The sequence below is a fragment of the Hordeum vulgare genome, chromosome 2H (genome assembly GCF_904849725.1).
Source record: "Hordeum vulgare subsp. vulgare chromosome 2H, MorexV3_pseudomolecules_assembly, whole genome shotgun sequence".
Classification (NCBI taxonomy): Eukaryota; Viridiplantae; Streptophyta; class Magnoliopsida; order Poales; family Poaceae; genus Hordeum; species Hordeum vulgare.
Genome location: NC_058519.1, coordinates 499374519 through 499395728, shown reverse-complemented (window position 1 = coordinate 499395728; position 21210 = coordinate 499374519). Strand labels below are relative to the sequence as shown.

Below are 21210 nucleotides of genomic sequence, written 5' to 3'. Positions count from 1 at the left end.
TTTATGCAACGAGTTGCATGTCGGTCGATGAAACCAGTCTCTCGTAAGCGTACGACTAATGTCGGTCCGGGCCGCTTCAATCCAACAATACCGCCGAATCGTGAAAATACTAAGGAGGGCAGCAAATCGAACATCAACGCCCACAAAACCTTTTGTGTTCTACACGAGATAGCATCTACGCATGAACCTAGCTCGTGATGCAACTGTTGGGGAATGTTGCACGGGAAACAAAAAAATTCCTACGCACACGAAGACCTATCATGTTGATGTCCATCTACGAGAGGATATTAGATCCACATACCCTTGTAGATCGCTAAGCGGGAAGCGTTAAGAAACGCAGTTGATGTAGTTGTACAGCTTCGTGATTCAAATCACCGTCGTCCCACGATCTGTTCCGATCTAGCGCCGAACGGACGGCACCTCCGCGTTCCGCACACGTACAGCTCGATGACGATCTCAACCTTCTTGATCCAGCAAGAGAGATGGAGAAATAGATGAGTTCTCCGGCAGCGTGACGGCACTCCGGTGGTGGTGATGATCTAGTCCTGCAGGGCTCCGCCCGAGCTCCGCAGAAATCCGATCTAGAGGAAGAACTACGTGGTATAGGTTTGAGTTGCACGTGGCAAACTTGTGTCTCAAAGAGCCCTAAACCACCAATATATATAGGAGGAGGGAAGGGGCTAGCCTTGGGGCTCAAGGGATCCCCAAGGGCGCCGACCGAGTGGGAGGAGGTGGACTCCCACCCCAATTCGGTTTGGGGGAAGGAGTCCCCTCCTTCCTTCCCACCTCCCTCTTTCCTTGTTTTTTTTCTTTTCTTTTGGTTTTATCCACTTGTGGCGCCACCCTAGGGTCATTAGGCTCACTCCCGGGTGGGTGGGCCCCTCCCAGTGAATACGCGAAACCCATTCGTCACTCCCGGTACACTGCCGGTAATGCCCGAAACTTTCCGGTGACAAAATAAAACCATCCTATATATCAATCTTCGTTTTCGGACCATTCCAGAAACCCTCGTGACGTCTGTGGTCTCATCCTGGACTCCGAACAACCTTCGGTCACCAACACATATAACTCAACTATACTAAAACATCATCAAACCTTAAGTGTGAAGACCATGCGGGTTCGAGAACTATGCAGACATGACCCGAGACACTCCTCGGTCAATATCCAATAACGGGACCTGGATGTCCATATTGTATCCTACATATTCTACGAATATCTTGTCGGTTGAACCTCTGTGCCAAGGATTCATATAATCCCGTATAACATTCCCTTTGTCCTTCGGTATGTTACTTGCCCGAGATTTGATCGTCGGTATCCCTATACCTATTTCAATCCCGTTACCGGCAAGTCTCTTTACTCATTCGGTAATACAAGATACCATGACTAGTACTTGAGTCACTTTGCTTGCAAGGCTTTGTATGTGATGTTGTACTGCCGAGTGGGCCCCGAGATACCTCTCTGTCACACGGAGTGACAGATCCCAGTCTTGATCCATGCTAACTCAACGGACACCTTCGGAGATACCTGTAGAGCACCTTTATAGTCACCCAATAATGTTGTGACGTTTGATACACACAAGGTATTCCTCTGGTGTCAGTGAGTTACATGATCTCATGGTCATAGGAATGAATACTTGACACGTAGAAAACAATATCAACAAAATAACACGATCACATGCTATGTTCATAATTTGGGTCTTGTCCATCATATGATTCTACTAATGATGTGATCCCGTTATCAAGTGACAACACTTGCCTATGGCCAGGAAACCTTGACCATCTTTGATCAACGAACTAGTCAACTAGAGGCTCACTAGGGACAGTGTGTTGTCTATGTTTCCACACATGTATTTGAGTTTCCAATCAATACAATTCTAGCATGGATAATAAACGATTATTATGAACAAGGAAATATAATAAGAACTAATTTATTATTGCCTCTAGGGCATATTTCCAACAAGACGGTGTTTTACCCAGGTTCGGGCCCTCTTGATGGAGGTAAAACCCTACGTCATGCTCTTGTTGTTATTGATGAGGTAGTATAGAGTACATAGTTGATCTACTGCAAGCTCGATGTTGTGGCGTAAACCTTAATCGTAATGAGCTTGAAGTATCCTATGAGTTATGACCCCCTAGCTTATATAGATGCTAGGGGTGTCCGGGTTTACACAAAGTCGGTTACAACAGAGAAGGAATACGCCGATGACTATATCTCCTTGGATTGCATGCCAAGGCTTCACAAGAGTCCATCTTGAATCCAACACTTCTGTCAAATGGTCGAACAGGCCACAGAGTCTGGCCCATACGGACAGGTAAGCGTCCCAAGGACCCCCTAATCCCGGACTCCCTTAGTAGCCCCCGAACTAGCCTCCAATACTGAAATCCGCCTCCATCAATGACGTCATGGTGGCTCACGCTTGCGAGGCGAGTTCCTCTTTTCTCCTTTAACCGAAGATAGTTCAGCTCTTGATGAAACCTTCTCCTTTAAACACATAGACAAATATATAGATTTTTATCCCTGGGCCTACCATTTAACAACGGGCGACATCTTACCTAGTTCGAAAGGTCGCAGTTGGCCAGGGCCTGTTTTTGTTTAACAAGCAGCTAGAGACCGTTTTATTGGCACGTCCCATCATGGAGATCATGCCCCCTTTTTCCGGGATATGGTTTAAGGCTTGGGTTTATCCCACGCACCCATAATCGCAATTTTATCGGGAACTGGTGGAGTTTACGGTACATCTGCGTGGCCTTCGGCATTCTAGTGAGTTATAAAAGGTGAAAATCGTCACCTCGGCCTCCTCTCGCACCTTAGATCTCGCTCACCATCGCCATTCCCCTCTTCCCAAGCTCCAGCGACTTATCTCTCCTTCTACTCTTGAGTTCTCCAATCCCCTCACCAGTAGAGCAATAGCCAGCACCGGTTCCAAGGGAAAGTGGGAGGCCTCCTCCGTCTTCGAAAAGGACATTTTGGAGCTGAAGAGTTGCGGCTATCTTCCAGAAAACATAGCCCACTGTGCGCCAGAAGAGGACGAGGTTATCCCCACCCCTAAATATGGGGAAATAGTAGATTTTGTCCCTCATGTCATAAGAGGCTTAAGCTTTCCCCCTCACCCATTCGTTCGGGGGATCATGTTTTACTATGGTCTTGACTTCCACGATCTCCCACCGAACTCCATCACCCATCTTTCCGCTTTCATCACGGTCCGCGAGACCTTCTTGTGGGTCCAACCCCACTTCAGTCTGTGGCTGAAGGTACTCAACGTCAAGCCCAAGGTCGTTAACGACGAGCAGGTTGTCTACGGAGGGGCAATGATCGGCAAGCTCAACGGGGCTACATGGCCAAAGGGCACATTCATCGACACTATCAAGTCATGGCAAAAGGAGTGGTTCTACATCACCGAGCCACGCAACGTAGGAGAAGTAGATCCTCTAGCATTTAAATCTGCCCCCCCCTATGCGCCTCACATCCTCGATGGAAACGGCCCCAGATTGGGGGAAGGCCGCAAATGTGAAGGAGCTTACGAAAAGGATCTCCGATCTAATGGAGAAGATGGACCTCACCAACGTGGTACAGGTGATACTACATTGTGGCCTTCTCCCGTGTGAGTCTCGGTCCGTCCCAGTGTGGGAATATGATCCGGAGAATCCGGACAGTGTTGTTGGCCTCATACCGAGCTTTTTCTGTACCACACTCGAGAAGCTGTGGAAGGCTGTGTTCAAGTCACAAAAGACTTGGCCTGACGAGGAGGAGGATGAAGGCCTTTCCCTCCTCAATCATGTCAGACCAGTAATGTTTTTACTGAATTGTTCAACTTTCTACCCTCCCTTTTTTAACAAGGCACTTACCCCTTCCCCCCTCAATATTTGCAGATTTGGCTGAAGAAATCCGAACGAATTAACTGTTCGGCCCCTTTTCCCGAGGACATCATGACCCCTCTGCTGGCGACCATGCTGGTCCAGAAGCCATATACGGCTCTGAGGGAGAAGGGGACGAATAAAATCCGGGGGGGTCTTCGATCGAAGGGTCCCCCGAACACTAAGTCTGAAGAGACACTGGCTCCCTCCCACATGGAGGGAGAAGAAGAGGAAGATGAGGAGGAGTTAAGTGACTCCTCCCATACCAAAAAGAGAGCAATGTCCCAAGACGCCGAGGGAGATCAAGCTCATGTTGCTTCGAAGAAGCCATGTAGGGCCCCTATGGCCCTATTTGATGACATTCCAGACTCGGATGAGGAGTCTACGCATGAGGCACCGGTCCCTCGAAGGACCCTTAGGGTGAAACCCCGAGCCAAAATGTATGTACCTAAAATCCGAATATACCTTCCCTCTAATTAACATGGTTCTAATTAGGCTCATATTTTGCATTACAGCCCACAGCATGATCTCCCCACCGATCAAATTTCAGAGGGGGGTTCCCTGGCAGCCAACCTGGGTGAAAGCAGGACCGTCTCGCCCAACTCACCTCCCCCACACCCGAGGGGACCGGGGAGGTGGTATCGAGGGATCCCCCCCCCCCCCGGTGATGAAAAGCATCACCGGGGGTGACGATGTTATGGTCGAGGCCAATACTTCGGCCACCAAGAACCAGGAGGATGAACTTCCCCTGGCAACAAAGGAGGGAGGGCCCAAACCCTTTGTGTCTCCTCCGAAGACAACTCTGGAGGATCCTTCGTCTCTGGTGCCAACGGTAGTAGTCTCTCCGCTAAGGAAGACTACTAAGGCACATCCGGAGCCATCCACGACGGAGCCACTCTCAATTGGGTGGCGAGAGCTAAGGGAGGAACGTATAAATGATCCTTCCATTCCCAAAGAATGCTGCACTCATCTGAGTGAGGTTTTTGCAAAGCATTCAGTCCGTTGATAATGGTCTGAAAGGAGCTTTCAACGCACTCTTAGCAGGCATCAAGGTAATGCGCATACTTTTCCGTTTGCAATTTACGCGTTGTCTAAAAGTATTATTATGCCCAGTAGCCCCCAAGCCATGTGTGAGTTCGAAAGACTAATGTGGGGGTTAGAATGATTCAGAAACAATGCGTGCAGCCCCCAAGGCTCTAGTGGATTGGTGAGAACGCACCCTGGCAAAAAAGATTTTGAAAGAATTTAAAAACTAAAAAAATATGTTCCTTTGCACACTTCTGCTCTAACTGCAACTGTTGGAAATATGCCCTAGAGGCAATAATAAAGAGTTATTATTATATTTCCAGTTCATGATAATTGTCTATTATTCATGCTATAATTGTATTAACCAGAAATTGTAATACATGTGTGAATATATAGATCACAGTGTGTCCCTAGTGAGCCCCTAGTTGGCTAGCTCGTTGATCAATAGATGATCATGGTTTCTTGATCATGGGCATTGGATGTCATTGATAACGGGATCACATCATTGGGGAATGATGTGATGGACAAGACCCAATCCTAAGCATAGCACTAGATCGTGTTGTTCGTCTACTAAATCTTTTCTAATGTCAAGTATCATTTCCTTAGACCGTGAGATTGTGCAACTCCTGGCTACCGTAGGAGTGCTTTGGGTGTACCAAACGTCACAATATAACTGGGTGATTATAAAAGTGCACTACGGGTATCTCCGAAAGTGTCTACTGAGTTGTACGAATCGAAAGCCGGGATTTGTCACTCCGTGTGACGGAGAGGTATCTCTGGGCCCACTCGGTAATCCATCATCATATTGAGCCCAGTGTAAATAAGGGTTTAGCCACGGGATGATGTGTTACGGAACGAGTAAAGAGACTTGCCGGTAACGAGATTGAACAAGGTATAGGGATACCGACGATCGAATCTCGGGCAAGTATCATAGCGATAGACAAAGGGAATTGCATATGGGATTGATTGAATCCTTGACATTGTGGTCCATTCGATGAGATCATCATGGAACATGTGGGAACCAACATGGATATCCAGACCCCGTTGTTGGTTATTGGCCAGAGAGATGTCTCGGTCATGTCTGCATGTCTCCCGAACCCGTAGGTTCTACAAACATAAGGTTCGATGACGCCAGGGTTATAGGGAAATAGTGTACGTGGTTACCGAAGGTTTTTCGGAGTCCCGGATGAAATCTCGGACGTCAAGAGGAGCTCCGGAATGGTCCGGAGGTAAATATTTATATATAGGAAGTGAGATTTTGGACACCGGAAATGTTTCGGGCGTCACCGGTAAATTATCGGGACCACCGGAAGGGTTTGGGGGGTCCACCGGGAGGGGCCACCAGCCCCAAAGGCTGGCATGGGCCAAAAGGTGGAAGGGAACCATCCCAGAGTGGGTTGGTGCACCTCCCACCTGGGCCCAAGGCGCAGCAAGGGAGGAAGGGGGCAAACCCTCCCACCTAGGGCGCCACCCTCCTCTCCCTGCCCTGCCCGCCGCCCTCCTGGACATCTAGGGTTGTCGCCACCCCTAGGGAGGGAACCCTAGGGGTGCGCACCCTCTCTCCCTCCCTCCTATAAATACCCGAGGTATTGGGGCTGATTTGAGACACTAACTCTCTCTCTCTCTCTCTCGGCGCAGCCCTACCCCTCTCTCTCCTCGTCCTCCGCACAGCTTCGCGAAGCTCTACCAGAGAACCACGTAGCTCCACCGCCACCACGCCGTCGTGCTGCCGGAGCTCTCCCTCGACCTCTCCCTCCTCCTTGCTGGATCAAGGCGTGGGAGACGTCACCGGGCTGTACGTGTGTTGAACGCGGAGGTGTCGTAGTTCGGCACATAGATTGGAATCCACCGCGATCTGAATCGCAGCGAGTATGACTCCAGCAACCGCATTCATAGTAACGCTTCCGCTTAGCAATCTTCAAAGGTATGAAGATGCTCTACAACCTCTCTCGTTGCTGGTTTCTCCATAGATAGATCCTTGTATAGCGTAGGAATTTTTTTGAAATTACTACGATCCCCAACAGCAACCCCCAACTCTCTCGAGCTGGAGGAGATGAACCAGCATTTAAAAGTTTTCGAAGAGGAGTTGGATCGCATTAACAAGCGCTTTGGAGAAGCTCAAAGTAAGTGTGCAAGCTTTAGCCCTCTAATTCAATTATGTGTAATATTTTCCTCTAAACGAGCGTTGTCCAAATGACTGTCACAACTGTTGCTGCTAACGTTGACTGGCTTAAAGTCGAATTGGGCCAAGCCAAACAAGAGGGCGCCGAACAGAGGGCGGAAGCCATAGAGGAAAGGGATATAAGAACAAAATCTGAAGCCCGGGTCAGCAAAGTTCAACAAGAACTTAAGGAGGCCATCACAAAGAATGAGGCCCTTGAGCAAAAAGAAAGAGAAAAATCGACCGAACTGACGTCGGTCACCGCCGCTCTCCAAGAAGCATGGAAGGAGGCACATGATCTACGGAAGGAGGTCCATCAGATCAAGAAGATAGCTGTTGGTAAGCGATATTTATTACAACGTACCTTTGTTGGACAAAGATTTGTATCTCTTAATCGAATATGGATTTCTCCAAGTGTGATTGTCGGTCTGCCGAACAGTGCGACGGAGGCTGAGAAGTATTGTGCTTCTCAAAAGGATGGGGCACAGCACAGGCTGTTCTGGGCACAGTTCCAGAATCTGGAGCATCCTCAGCTTGCATCTGATCAGTTGAAGCAGCCGATGGAGCTCCACAAGATGACCAAGCCTGCCATGAAGGACTTATGCATCAGGCTGTGGCCAACCAAACCGTTTCCCAACAACTACTTTGGCTTGTTTCAAAAGTTGATTGATGTGTCACCTGGAATCGACATCTTGAAGAGCTCGGTCTGCATCGAAGGAGCGTGTATGGCCTTTGCAAAAACAATGACGCATTTGCCGAAGTTAGAGCCCATGAAGATGGCCATCACACCTCCGCCGCCTGGGAAGGAGCACACGCGCCCCGAACAGTATTTCGACACTGCTATGGAGGGTGCCCGAGCTATAGAGGCACTATGTACTAAGGACATAGCACTTTATTAGAGGATAATATCGTGTATAAGTTCTTATATGATACAATGCCTTCGAGGTTTTGCATGGTAGACCATGTCTTTAAATTGCAACTCTTGTTTTGGTTATTTTAATACTGAAAGTTCTCGGTCGTCGGCTTCAGGCCCCCACCAGATTATAGTGAGGGTGTTTTCAACTTCCGCATAGTTACCCTTAGCCAACGTCTTGGCACCCTCGAGGCAGTAATGTGGGAGAAAATGAGGCAATCGGACCATTTGGCTTTATTGCTTCCATTTAACCATAAGAGCTTGACCATGGGTGCTAAGTACAACCCTTTCGGAAATTTGTGATATTCGGCTTATGTCATGGTGTGAAAACCTTGTAATCACTTGGCTTGAATGACTTCAAAACCCATCGCAAGAAGGGATGCACCCCTAACAGTTATGTAGTTTGACACTTGTCTCTGGATCGCAGACCAGTTCTCGCTCATCGTGTTGGTCAGTTTTCGGCTTTCTACACTGGGGTACTTAACAAGACAAACTGGAAATACAATCGAGTGGTTCTCCCTTTACCCTTCTAGCCGAACTAGCAGAACATAAATGGGTAAACACGGGAGCGGGGCAACCCAACATTTGACCAAAGACGTAATTAGGAATTGATGCATATAACGCAAATCCAAGACGTCGCACTCATGAAACACCAAATAGCAATGTAACAGTTTGAAAGGGATGGTTATGACGACCAAGCCCCCCATTAACTCAGCTGGTATGTGTAGAAAAAAACTTGTGTAAGTGCTCGAGAAGCAGGTCAAGAACAATAGGAGGCAAAAAACCATTGCACGACTCATAAATAACAAAGAGCATTCCATACATCCAAAATATTATAAATTGTATAACTCGAACTTCACAACCAGTTGTATATATATGTGAATAAAAGAGTACAAAGTAGAGGTTTACACAGGGTTGGATATGACTAGTTTGATGTTTCTGTAAGCACCCTGTTGCACGCCTACGCCTTTACTCATCGGAGAATGCTCCTTGAACACGAGAGAACTTCGATGAACAGCTCTTGTGGTCAATGGTGGTCTTGAGAAGCCGCCGATGTTTATGTGTGCTTAACGCAGAGATTGGTCCTTAATGGTACTTGTAAATGTCCAGAGACTATACTACCCATGGTTTGGTTTATCCGAATAGTAAGCCTTATACTATGGATCCTCATAGTTGCCCATGGTATCTTGAGCGCAAAGTTGTGTTTTTGAGGCACATACTTTGCTGGAGGCAAGGTGCTACTATGAGGGGTGTATCCCTATTAATCGGTCGTGGTATGTGATTGTGGCGGGGCACGAGCCTGTTTATGCTCCTTGACGGATACCTTTGGCTTGGGAATTGTGTCACCAGCCTGTACTTCGGCTGCTAAGGCCATAGTGTGGTCCTTAGTCTTAAGGGATAGTTGAGTGTTACCATTGACTATAATAACACCTTTAGGTCCTGGCATTTTCAGCTTGAGGTATGCATAATGAGGGACGACAATGAAGCAGCGAATGTCGTATGACCTAGGAAAGCATGGTACCCACTGCGGAAAGGAACGATATTGTAGATCAAATCTTCACTTCGGGAGTTGTGAGGCGAGCCGAACACTACATCTAGGGTTATCGTGAGTGCACAGCGAGCTTCGATGCCAGGAATTACTCCTTTGAATGTGATCTTACTAGGTTTGATTCGTGATGGATCAATAGCCATTTTCCATAATGTATCCTCGTAAATAAGATTAAGGCCGCTGCCCCCATCCATGAGGACTTGTGTGAGGTGATACCCATCAATGATGGGATCGAGTACCAAGGCCGCTGCTCCCCTCATGGTGAATACTGGTGGGGTGGTTTGTGTGATCATACGTGATCGAGCATGATGGCCATGGATTGTACTTCGAGGCTATAGGCTCTATGGCATATGCGTCCTGAAGCGCGCGCTTCCTCTCCTTTTTGGGTAAATGGTGACATAGATCATGTTCACCATCTTTACTTCACGGCAATTTTCAAAAAATCTTCTGATTCAGGGATTTATTGTCTAATTTATCGCTACTCTTGGGGTGATCAACAAGATTATGCCTTCTCTTCACTGTTTATCGTTTTGGACGATTTATCACTATGACAAGCGATTTATTTGGAATCTACCGATAAATCGGGTCTATTCATTGGACTATGTTTGCAAAAACTATGTTTATTTGTGTTTTGTGGATCTTGTTAGGCAATACGTAATGTTGTCTTATTTTGTTTATCATTATATGAGGATTCAAAGTCTAGGAATCAAGTTAACACTTTTGTCCAATATTGATTTGGTGTTGAATATGTCATATTTTAGTGTTGGGAACCTCGGATTTGCAAAACATGGTCGATTAATAGTCGACCGATAAAATCGATTAATCGACCGATTTTTGATTAATCTCTAATCCCCAGCTGACCGAGATGCTAACGATAAGCGATATCCTCAACATTGCTTCAGGGGGGGCTGCTTTTGGCCCCCGTTGTTCGGGCGACGCGGCTTTTCATCCTCCTCGTTGCACGGGCTTTTGGCCTAGTCTTCGGCCATGCTTTTGCCTGGCGCTTTGAACACCCAACAGTTACGGTTGGTGTGCGTAGTACACTTATTTCAAGTGCCATGTATCTGATAGGGCCTCTCGAGTATTTTATCCAGTCCGGTCGTCCCGTCCCGATTTCCCTTGAAAGGTTTCTTCTTGGGTCCATGTCTGGAATTGCTGAATCTGGTATTGACCGTCGTGTCTTCGGCTTCACAATTGTTGTGTCAACGTTTGTCGTTGCGTCGTGGCTTTCCATTGTTATCCCGGACTATAGAAGTACCAGGGTTTGAGGGAGGGTTATTCCATCGAGCCAGTCAAGTATCCTCGCTCGCGCAATGGTGGGTCATGAGGGAGGTGAGGGCGTCCATTGTCCTTGGTCATTCCTCTCCAAGTGTCCGGACGAGTCATTCATCCCGTATATTGTTGCGGAAGGAAGCTAATGCCTCAGCGTGTGAGCAATCAACAATATGGTTTTTCTTCATGAGGAATCTGTTCCAGAATTGCCGGGATGACTCATCAGGCTGATGTATTATGTGGCTTAAGTCATCGGACCCACGTGGTCCAACATAAGTCCCTTGAAAGTTATCTCGAAAAGCGTCTTCAAGGTCCTCCCAACTCTCGATAGAGTTTTCTGGGAGGTTGTTCAGCCAATGCCTAGCCGGGCCTTTGAGCTTAAGCGGTAAGTACGTGATGGCGTGGAGATAATCTCCAGGGGCCATGTGAATATGAAGGAGGAAATCATCGATCCAGACAACCGAATCTGTCGTGTCGTCGTATTGTTCAATATTTATGGGTTTAAACCCTTCGAGGAACTGATGTCGCATTACCTCGTCCGTGAAGCACATTGGCTGAGCGGCTCCCTTTATCCGAGTTGTGTCATGCTGGAGGTCAGTCGAGGTTCTACCGTGTTGTGTGTCCCGAACTCCATCGGTCTGGTTGGGACGAGCTTGGTATCTATCCTATCTTGCGGGAGTGTGACTTCCGGATTCGTATATGGATCTGGTTTGATCTGCTTTAGAATTAATTTTCTGCCGCAGATCATATCGGTTTTTAGTTTGAACTATTTCCTTTTGCTTATCTCGTCCTCGAGGGGGCGGTATGGTTGATCATCTTGTGCGAATATGGGTGGTGCGGGCTCCAAGGCCTCATCTTTAAATTCTGGTAACAGGCGTTGACGTGGGTAACTCTTGGTTTGAACCTGTTGCTCCTAACCGTACCCTTCTTCAGCAGCCAAGACTTTGGTCCATCTTTCATTAATGGAACCTTGTTTGGCTTTGAGATGTATGTGCTTTAGCTTAAGGATCCGAGCATTGGTGATGAGCTTTTGCCTGGACACTTCTTGATCCAATGGGTCTTCACGGACAATAAAGTCATCGGCTCCTAGGCTCTCGTCGTCCTCGATCGAAAGGACATAGTTGTTGTCTCCAGAGTCGTCGAGATCTTCATGCTGGTATGTATCCATGTATCCTGGTAAGACAGGGTTATATGTGGGGTCTGAAGATTTTGGGGATTCGGCGAGATTTTTCGTATCCTCAGGGTCTGGGTTTTCCCCTGTGCGTGCATTGCTTTCCTTGCCCTTATGAGCTTTAGGATTTTTGCGCTCGCGACGGCGTTTGATAGGTTCATCGCCGTTGTTTTTGGGTGGGGTGTCGTCATTGCTTTTCCCCGTATCACCTTTGTGTGTGGGAGTGTCCACCATGTAGACATCATAAGTGGAGGTGGTCGTCCATCGTCCCGTTACGTGAGGGTCTGGTGATTAAATAGTCGTGTCGATGCCTTCGGCTTCTTCGGAAGAGAAGTCTAACATATCGGTTAGATCTTCGATGGTGGCGAAAAAGTGGGTGGTGAGCGGGGAATAAAGTTATGTGCACCTAGCTCCACGGCCGGAAAGGTCCTCAGACGGAGAATGCTCGTGTGAATAGTCATCGGTTCGTGCTTGGGTCTTAGTCTCATTCGACCATGAGAGGTCCGTTGGACTGGCGATTGGAGCCCTAAAGGAACTATATTCTGAGGCTGCGGCATAGGAAATATGTTCGGGCGGGATGACCCTCGTGCCCTCGAATTCCATAGTGAGATCTTGGCTCGAGGCCGAATCAAGGTTAAAATCTATTCCAGACTCGAAGTCTAGAATAGGGTCCTAAGTTAAAGCTTCGGAGTTTTCGAGGTTTTCGGACACAAATAGAACCTCAGAAAAGATCAGGTTGCCCCTCGACAACGAATTCCAACTCACCGAACTTAAATTCCTGACCCGGGGTGCCCCGTCGATCTGATGATGAGCCGCCTTGAAGTGCGGGGTACTGTTGAAAGCACGGGATTGGCCGAAGACGAAGATATATTTGGACTCAACGTTGTCGCTCGTGACCAAACGAGCCATCGAGCCTTTTTGCAATCTCACGGTGGAGCTCTCAATGAAAGCACCAAGGTCGGTGTCAAAACCAGCCGATCTCGAGTAGGGGGTCCCAACTATGCATCTAAGGTCGATGGGTAACAATGGGTGGTGAAGACGGTATTTTACCTAGGTTTGGGACCTCTTTTTGGAGGTAAAACCCTACGTCCTGCTCTTTTTGTTATTGATGAGGTAGTACAGAGTACAGAGTTTATCTACTGCGAGATCGATGTCGTGGTCTAAACCCTAATCGTAATGAGCTTCAAGTATCCTACGAGCTATGACCCCTAGCTTATACAGACACTAGGGGTGTCAGGGTTTACACAAAGTCGATTACAACAAAGAAGGAATATGCCGATGACTATATCTCCTTGGATTGCACGCCAAGGCTTCGGAAGAGTCCATCTTGAATTCAACACTTGTGTCAATGGTCGAACAGGCCACAGAGTCCGGCCCATACGGACAGGTAAGCGGCCCAAGGACCCCCTAACCCGGACTCCCTCACCTATCCCATCCCGTCTTCATCATCTTGTCAGGTAAGATGGCATGGATTAGTAACAGGGCATTGGCATGCTACATTGGTACTAGTACCTAAAGTAACAAACATATTGGTCCTACCTACAATGAAAACCATGCACGTAAAGAAATCATGCAGCATGGCATGCCCATTCTAGTACTAATCTAACTAGCATGCCCATGACACTAAGCATGAACATCAAACACAGAACAAGCATCATGAACACCTATCTAGCTAACTAGCATCATGAACACTAAGTAGGAACATCAAAGACAACACCAATATACCTAGCCTGCCCATGAACCCTAAGCATGAACATCGAACACACGCCAATCTAGATAACATGCACCTCAAAACTAAGTATGAACATGAAACACACCACCAATATGGCTAGCATCATGACACAATGTTGCACATGAGCACTAAGCATGAACATCAAACTCAACACCTATTTACCATGCCCATGAACGCATTGTACATCATGAGCACTAAGCATGAACATCAAACACACATCAATCTTGCATGCCTATGAACACTACTAAGCAAGAACATCAAACACAGAACAAGCAAGAACACTAGTACCCTCCCTATGAACAGTACCGCGCAAGAAGGGGTCGAATCCAATCAATTCGATTCAATTGGAATAGAATCAAATCGAATCGATTCATTGGCATGCTAATGATGAAAACCATAATCTACAAATCTACGAGTAGAGGGGAGATTTTGTTCTTACCGAAGCGGGTGGAGTTCGAGCGTCGTCGGATGGGAAGAAAATGGCGGACGAAGAGGAGGACCCGCCAATGCCGACGGTCGTCTGCATCTGCCCGTTGCTCGTCGCCACACGCGCGGTCGGGGAGGAGGGTGTCGTTGTCCATGGGCTTGTAGTGTTGCCCCAAGAGAACTCTCGGATGGGGGTAAAAACACACATGGGTTCCGGGCAGCGATGCGGTGGCCGCCCCCTCCGGCGGCGCCACCGGACCCACCACGAGGTCCTAAAACGACGTCGGAGGTAGAGCAGCCCGCACCGCATTGGTCGGACGAGACGACCTGGTGCGAAGAGGAGACGGCGCACACAGAGCCCGCATGAGATTGGAACCGAAGTTCGCCAAGCCGGCAACTCATTGCTCGTGGATGCGATTGTTGCCCACGATGATGGGGTCAACACACAGCATGACGGCGAGCGACTCATCAAAAGAGAAGAGAGGAGAGGAGAGCAACGGGTTGTGAGAGGAAAGTGAGGAAGCGTGTTGTGAAGGGAGTGTGGTGACACGATAGAGATAGGGAGTTATGAGCAATCCCGTCCGTCTCCCACGCTCCCGGAGGCATGCAGCGAGGAGTCACGCATGGCTGTGCGGAGCCTGGCGACACGATAGAGATAGGGAGTTATGAGCAATCCCGTCCGTCTCCCACGCTCCCGGAGGCATGCAGCGAGGAGTCACGCATGGCTGTGCGGAGCCTGGCTACGAAAAAACTATTAATTCGACAATAACTCGCGGACCTGACCTGGGACTGCTTTAAGTTCCGTACAGGTGAAGGGGTGCAGCCGAGACAATCAATCCGTGCATTTTCGCCCGTGGGGGCTTGGTTTGCCCAAATGCAAGCAACCAAACATATCCATAGTATTTTAATTTTCTTAATATCAAAAGCATATTAGACCAAGGTATGCAGAAAACAAATTCTACAATGTACAATGGGTTATTTTTGCAGTGTATAATGATGGTTATTTTCATTTTCATTGCTGTCATGACTGAGTTTATTTATTTATTATATTATACTAAATATTAGTCCCTTCATTACAAAATAAGTGACTTAACTTTATACTAACTTCAGTACATATTAAATTGTTTAGTTTGAATTTAAAATTGCATGCTTGTCAGCTGATATTTTTCTCCTGCACTTCCATACAACAGGGAATCCTTAGATTTGGGGCAAGACTCAAGTTCAGCCAAAAGGGAAAAATGATTCAAACCTTACAACATTCAACAATCAGACAATGGGATCACTATTCACTAGTAGTACATGTCCTACGATAGTTCAAAACGGTGACATCCATTTCTTCATAACAAGTCTTAGCGTGATTCCAAAAGATTGTCAAAACGAGTCACAAAATCATCACAGTAGTAAGCTCAGTTGCAACCCAGGCCAATGTTACGCTTCCAAAACTAGCCCAGATGGCTTAATTAACATGAAGAACTGATGAAAAAACAAGGTACATAAAGACGACTGTAGGATGTTGACTGAAGCTATGGCGAGAACGGAGGAAAATGATGTTTTCTTGAACTTGCACAACCGTCTCGGTTTGTACTCATCCCTTTTGAACCATCTCTTCACTGTACTCATCCCTTTTGGACCATCTCTTCACTGTACGTTCATTAGCTCCACATCAAACAGAAGAGTTGAGTTCGGCGGTATCGTTCCGGCCTTCTGGTTTCCATAGCTACAAAAAGGGCAAAAATCAGAATCGAAACAAGCAGCTCCTGATGTAAAAGAAATGTGGTGGTATATATTTCCTACCCCATAGAAGGTGGAATGGTAAGCTTTCTTTTGTCCCCAACACGCATACCTATAACAAGCACACAAGACAGGATCATAAGATGGAGTATTATCTAGCCGCATGTATCAGATATGTAGTAGTACAACATATGCACTAGCCACAACTATGTGTTTGATCGAAATTTGAGAATTTAAATACCGTTGACACCAATGTCCCAGCCTTTAATGACCTCTCCAACACCTGCATGAAAGTAACATCAAAACCAATACTAACAAGGATACGAGTGCGCTAGAGGGTAAAACATCATCAGAAGAACAGAAAAAATTACCTAGCCTAAACTGAAAAGGCTTCCGACCAACATTAGAGTCAAAAATCTTGCCATTCTTCAACTTGCCAGTGTACGTGACAAAAACCTAGAAAAGAATTCACATGTTAGTAATAATAATTAAATATATACATAAACAAGCATACAAAAATCTTTAAGTGATCAATTTAATTAGAACAACGCAAAGGCAAGTACATACTGTTCTCATTGAGCAATTGAAAGTAGAAATTGCATTAATAAATGGTAGCCTGAATGGAGTTCTTCTGCTGGTGCAGCCTAAAAAATGTTTACCTTTCTCCCAGGGGTAGCTTTTTTACCATCTGGTTTACCCAACGCCACCGTCTGAACAATCAAACCATTGCCATAAGTACGTGCTTTTGGAGATGTCTGCTCCTTGCTAGCTGAATTCATAACATCAGCCTGTGCCTGGTTCTCACTTCTGTTGTTCTCCTGTGTTTTCTTCTTGTTCTTCTTTTTCTTGGCCCCCTCTTTGCTAGGCTCCTCATCATTGTCACTATAACAAAGAAATGAGATGATTTCATCAGAAAAGCACTCAGTATGAAAAGCCAGACACAATGTATGACAGCTTAACATACGTACGTTATGGTTTTCTTATCAGCTTGCTCATCAGTGTCACCTTCAGAAGCACTTTGCTTCTTGCTTTTCTTTTTCTTCTGTTTGGCTGCACCAGTGTCAGCTGAGGAAGCTAGCTTCATCTCCTTATCTTCATCGTTTACCTTCTCACTGTCCACAGCATTCCTTTTGTCCTTGGCCTTTTTCTTTTTCTTTGAAACCACATCATTTTCAGCATTAACCTCCCTGTGAAGACAGACAAAATTAAACACATGTTGCTTCATCATGATTAAACAAATCAGCTACGGAAAAACAGTGAACTAGCATGTACCCTGATGACTTGCTGGGATCATTAATAGCATCACTTTTCCTTTTCCTGTCTTCCTTCTTGGAACTACCTTTAGAACTCTTCTTTGATTCAGATACTGGAAAGCCGTCTTCATCTTCACTTTCCACTGATTCAACAGGTGGGGTCCTAACAGCAAGCTGAAGTCGAGAATTATCATCATTTTCACGGTTCTGTTTCTTCTTTGATCCCATCTGTCCTTCACCACCAACAGGCTTCTCATCCTCTTGAATCTCCTCAATGACAACTGCAAAATTTGCACATATTGAAGCAAAATCATGAGATGATCTGAGGCCTGAAGGCCAATAGCCCATGTATCTCAACGCCAACGCTTCTCAAACAAATGACAATGACTTCTATTTTACTTTATGGACAAATAAGGACAGAATTAACAATGCTGATTCTATATAAGCATGCACATAAATTCAAAGTGCGATCTAGAGAATCTAGGCCTACCAAACTGGCACATATCACCTAATCCAACATGCCGGTGACATACTAATCCGTGCTAACTTCAACCTGATATACACATGCAGACATGCACTTACTAGGCCTACATACGACTGGCTATGTACAATGATTCTCCTATGCACATTTTAGAACGAAAAAAATTGCTACATCATTGAAAGTCAGGACCTAGGAAATGGAACAACATATGGAAGAATTACCTGAACTCTTGCCTCTACCCTGGTTATACATCAAATCCTCATCATCCTCTGAATCATACTCGTCATCATATTCTAAATCATCTTCGCTGTCTGAATATCCCAGATTCGTCAGAATCAGTAATAGAACGGCACAGCTTGCACAAAGGAATAAAATCTAAAAGCGTACCTGTGTTCATCTGACCATGGGATATTGGAATGACCACATCCTCCTCATCAGATGCCATGAAATCATCATCGGAGCCTTGAAGTGAGTCACTACCAGTATCACTGTCACCAGTGTCCTCATACACATCGCTGAGAAATAATTAAGGAAAGGAAACCACACTGACAACAACTCTCAACCAGAGAAAACAACCCCAGCAATCAACAATCAGCAATTCATCATCAAAGATAAGTAGCTACAGTAACAGAAACGAAACAAAGGATACCCAACATAGTATCCAGCCAAGTGGACGCTCCTCGGCCCAATCACCGAGAACGTCACGAACTTCTCCTCGAACTCGAGGTCCAGGTGGCAAGTCACCGACTGCCCCGGAATCAGGGCGCAGAGATACACGGGCTCCTTGTTCTTAACAGTGCACTGCAGCTGCACCAAGTTCGTCTTCCCCTTCTCCGCCTTGCCAACCTCGGCCCCCAGCGTCGCCTGCGTTGTCCAACCAAAAAAAACCGACACGGTCACGCGACGTAGCGGGATTACACCGCAGCCAGGAACCCTAACCATCTCGTGACATTAACAGGGGAAATCGGAAGTTAAGGGCGAGAAATCGCGGACCTGGGTGAGGCGCAGGCGGCCGCGGCGCGGGCTGTGGGTGTGCGTGTAAGGCTTCTCGGGCTTCACCTCCGCACCTGCCAGCGGGCGGCTAAGCGGTTAGAAGTGTGAAAACGAAAAAAAGAAAAAAGAACACTGAGAAATTGACGGCGGCGTCCATGGAGATCGAGCTGGATGCTTACCCCAAAACGAAGACATGTCTGCGACTCGATGAATTTGCCGATGCGCCGCAGGATGCCTCGCTCTCGATGGGGGGAGGGGGATTGGCTTAAAACGGCTAGGGGTTTGGATGCTTCAAGGAGATGTTAAGAGGGGGGGGCAGGGGGGTGGGCGGCGACAAACCCTAAAAATGGGGTTTAGGGGAGCGGCGGCGAGGAAGGACGCGCAACGCAACCAACTTGTGCGGTTTCGCATGAGATTTGGGCCTTCAGTATTGAAGAATGGGCCTCCAAAGAGAACGGGGGAATGTATAGTCGGGCTTTGCCTAAAAAGAATGTATAGTCGGGCTGGGCGCCTATTCTAAAAACAAAAGAGTCGGGCTGGGCGCCTGGCCACGACCATATTTTAGTTTTCCACGGTCCTTTTTTTTCCTCCTTCCATTCTTTTCATTTCCGTTTTCCCTTTTCTATTTCTGCGTCTCCTTTTCATTTTATGTTTTTTTTAAACTTTACGTTACTTTATTATTTTTCTTGATTTTTTATTATTTTCTTTTGTAGTTGAACGTCTATAATTACTATGGTATAGCTCATATGGTTAGGTTTCTTATGGTAAAACCAACCAATTTAAGGGTCAAGTACTAGACTTGCATTGCCGGTCGCATTTTTTGGATTTGTTTCACGACTTTTGATAATGTGGTGGATTGAGTCGTTTTCATCGACTACATAGACGTCTATAACGATTTCGTCTATCTCAACATGATGTATTGACTCAGTCTATTAAAGATCTCCATAGTGTTAGCATACCGCCGTGCGCCCCTCCTTGAGGATTCTCACAAGTCCTGTGAGCTGAGCAACCTCTCGTTCTCGTCAGTTGCGCCGTGCGCCACTCCGGCGCCGGCGGCCACCTCTCCTGCCGGTCGCAACTCCGGGGCCGGCAGCCTCTTCCCATCGCTTCCTCCTGCTCCCTGGGTGTCCCTCGCCATGGTTGAGCGTGTGGCCCTTTCGGGATCCGGCGGATCCAGCTCCACTCCCACCACGGTGCGCCCTCAGCTGCGCTCGCTGCTGGTGCCGATGGTCGGCCCGGCGCTTGGGCCCCTGGGGCCAGGTGGCCCGTCAGTGCCCGCGCCCGGGAACGCTCCGTGGCGGATGAATCGGGGATGCCGGGAGCATGCTCGCCATGCCCTCCCTCGCGCGGGCGACGCGCTCACCCTCCCCGCCCCCAGGCCCCCTCCGAACTCGCGGATGCATGCGCGCTTCTACGGCTGCTGCTACAACTGTGGGGAGGACACACATCTCCCGGGAGTGCACGGACCCCACCATGTGCGTCCGTTGCGACGGCGTCGCGCACAGCTCCAGGGGATTTCCCGCTGCGGCGGGTCGGGTGCCGTTTGGCTTGACCGCTTTTGGAGCAATGTTGTCGCGGAGAACTCTAGTGAGGGATCGGTGGATGGCCCGGCCTTTGACGTCCCCTTTGCTGCGCTCCCCCGTGTGTGGAGGTCGTGCGGCTGCCGCCGGTGCAACGGGGTGAGGAGCCAGCATGTTGCTACCTGGAGAGCTCGGAGGAGATCGTGTGTTTTGAGGCGGAGCTCGCGCATGCGATTGTGGTCACCATCGTCGGGAGCCGTCCGGCTGTGGATCTCGCCGGTGCGACGGAGGCCCTTCACGCAGCGTTCGACATTGGGTCGTCGTCCATGTCCATTCGCGCCTTCTTCTCGGAGGACTTCCTTGTCCTTTGCGACTCCATCCACCTTCGCCATCGCATGGCGGATCGCGGTCGAGTCGACGGCCCTGGGTTCTCGCTCCCGCTGCGTCCTTTGATTAGGCAGGCGCAGGCCACGGCGGTGAACCTCCCCTTCCTCGTCCAGCTGGACTTCATCGGCGTGCACTCGGCGGACGGAGGATGTCATCCTCGAGGGATGCGGAATCGTGGTGGACGTCGCGGAGGAGACCTCGAGCCGCAATGTCATGTCCCATTGTCGAGTCTGGCTCCGCACGGCGGATATCTGCTGCATTCCTTCCCGCAAGTTCTTCTTCGTGGAAGAGCCGGTGCTGCCTTCCGCGACGTGACGAGGCACCGGCCGAGGGAGTCTTCTCGGGCACGAGCCGACACCATGCGGTATCCCATCGAGACCCGTCGCATGTGTGACAGCCCGAGATCGACGCTCCAGAAAATTCCCTTCTTTTTCATTGCTGGTGTGTGTTTATTTTTTATTTATCGCATCATCATCGCATCATGCGCATCATCCGCATTGCATCGGCACTCCGTTGACCGTTTTGAGTCCGACCACACACGCACCGCCAGCGCGTGATCGAGGATTTCTATGCGGCTTGTGGTAATTTGTGATGGACTAGTTGAAGCACCCCTGCAGGGTTAAATCTTTCGGAAAGCCGTGCCCGTGGTTATGTGGCAACATGGAAACTTTGTTTAACATCTGGTTCTAAACGACCTGAAGTAAACTTAATTAAAACTTGCCAACTGAGTGCGTAACCGTG

At 47.9% G+C, this 21210-nt stretch overlaps 1 protein-coding gene across 1 annotated transcript; it reads right to left on the bottom strand.

Moving 5' to 3' along the window:
- Positions 1-15324: 15324 nt before the first annotated feature.
- On the bottom strand, positions 15325-18869 carry LOC123426841 (peptidyl-prolyl cis-trans isomerase FKBP53). Its single transcript, XM_045110739.1, has 12 exons — positions 18742-18869; positions 18563-18636; positions 18219-18433; positions 17957-18084; positions 17791-17880; positions 17108-17369; positions 16804-17022; positions 16495-16717; positions 16207-16291; positions 16077-16118; positions 15899-15947; positions 15325-15821 (listed from the first exon to the last, which is right to left on the bottom strand). The coding sequence occupies exons 1-12, from the start codon at positions 18755-18757 to the stop codon at positions 15743-15745; spliced, it is 1482 nt and encodes a 493-aa protein (XP_044966674.1). The 5' UTR covers positions 18758-18869; the 3' UTR covers positions 15325-15742.
- Positions 18870-21210: the final 2341 nt, after the last annotated feature.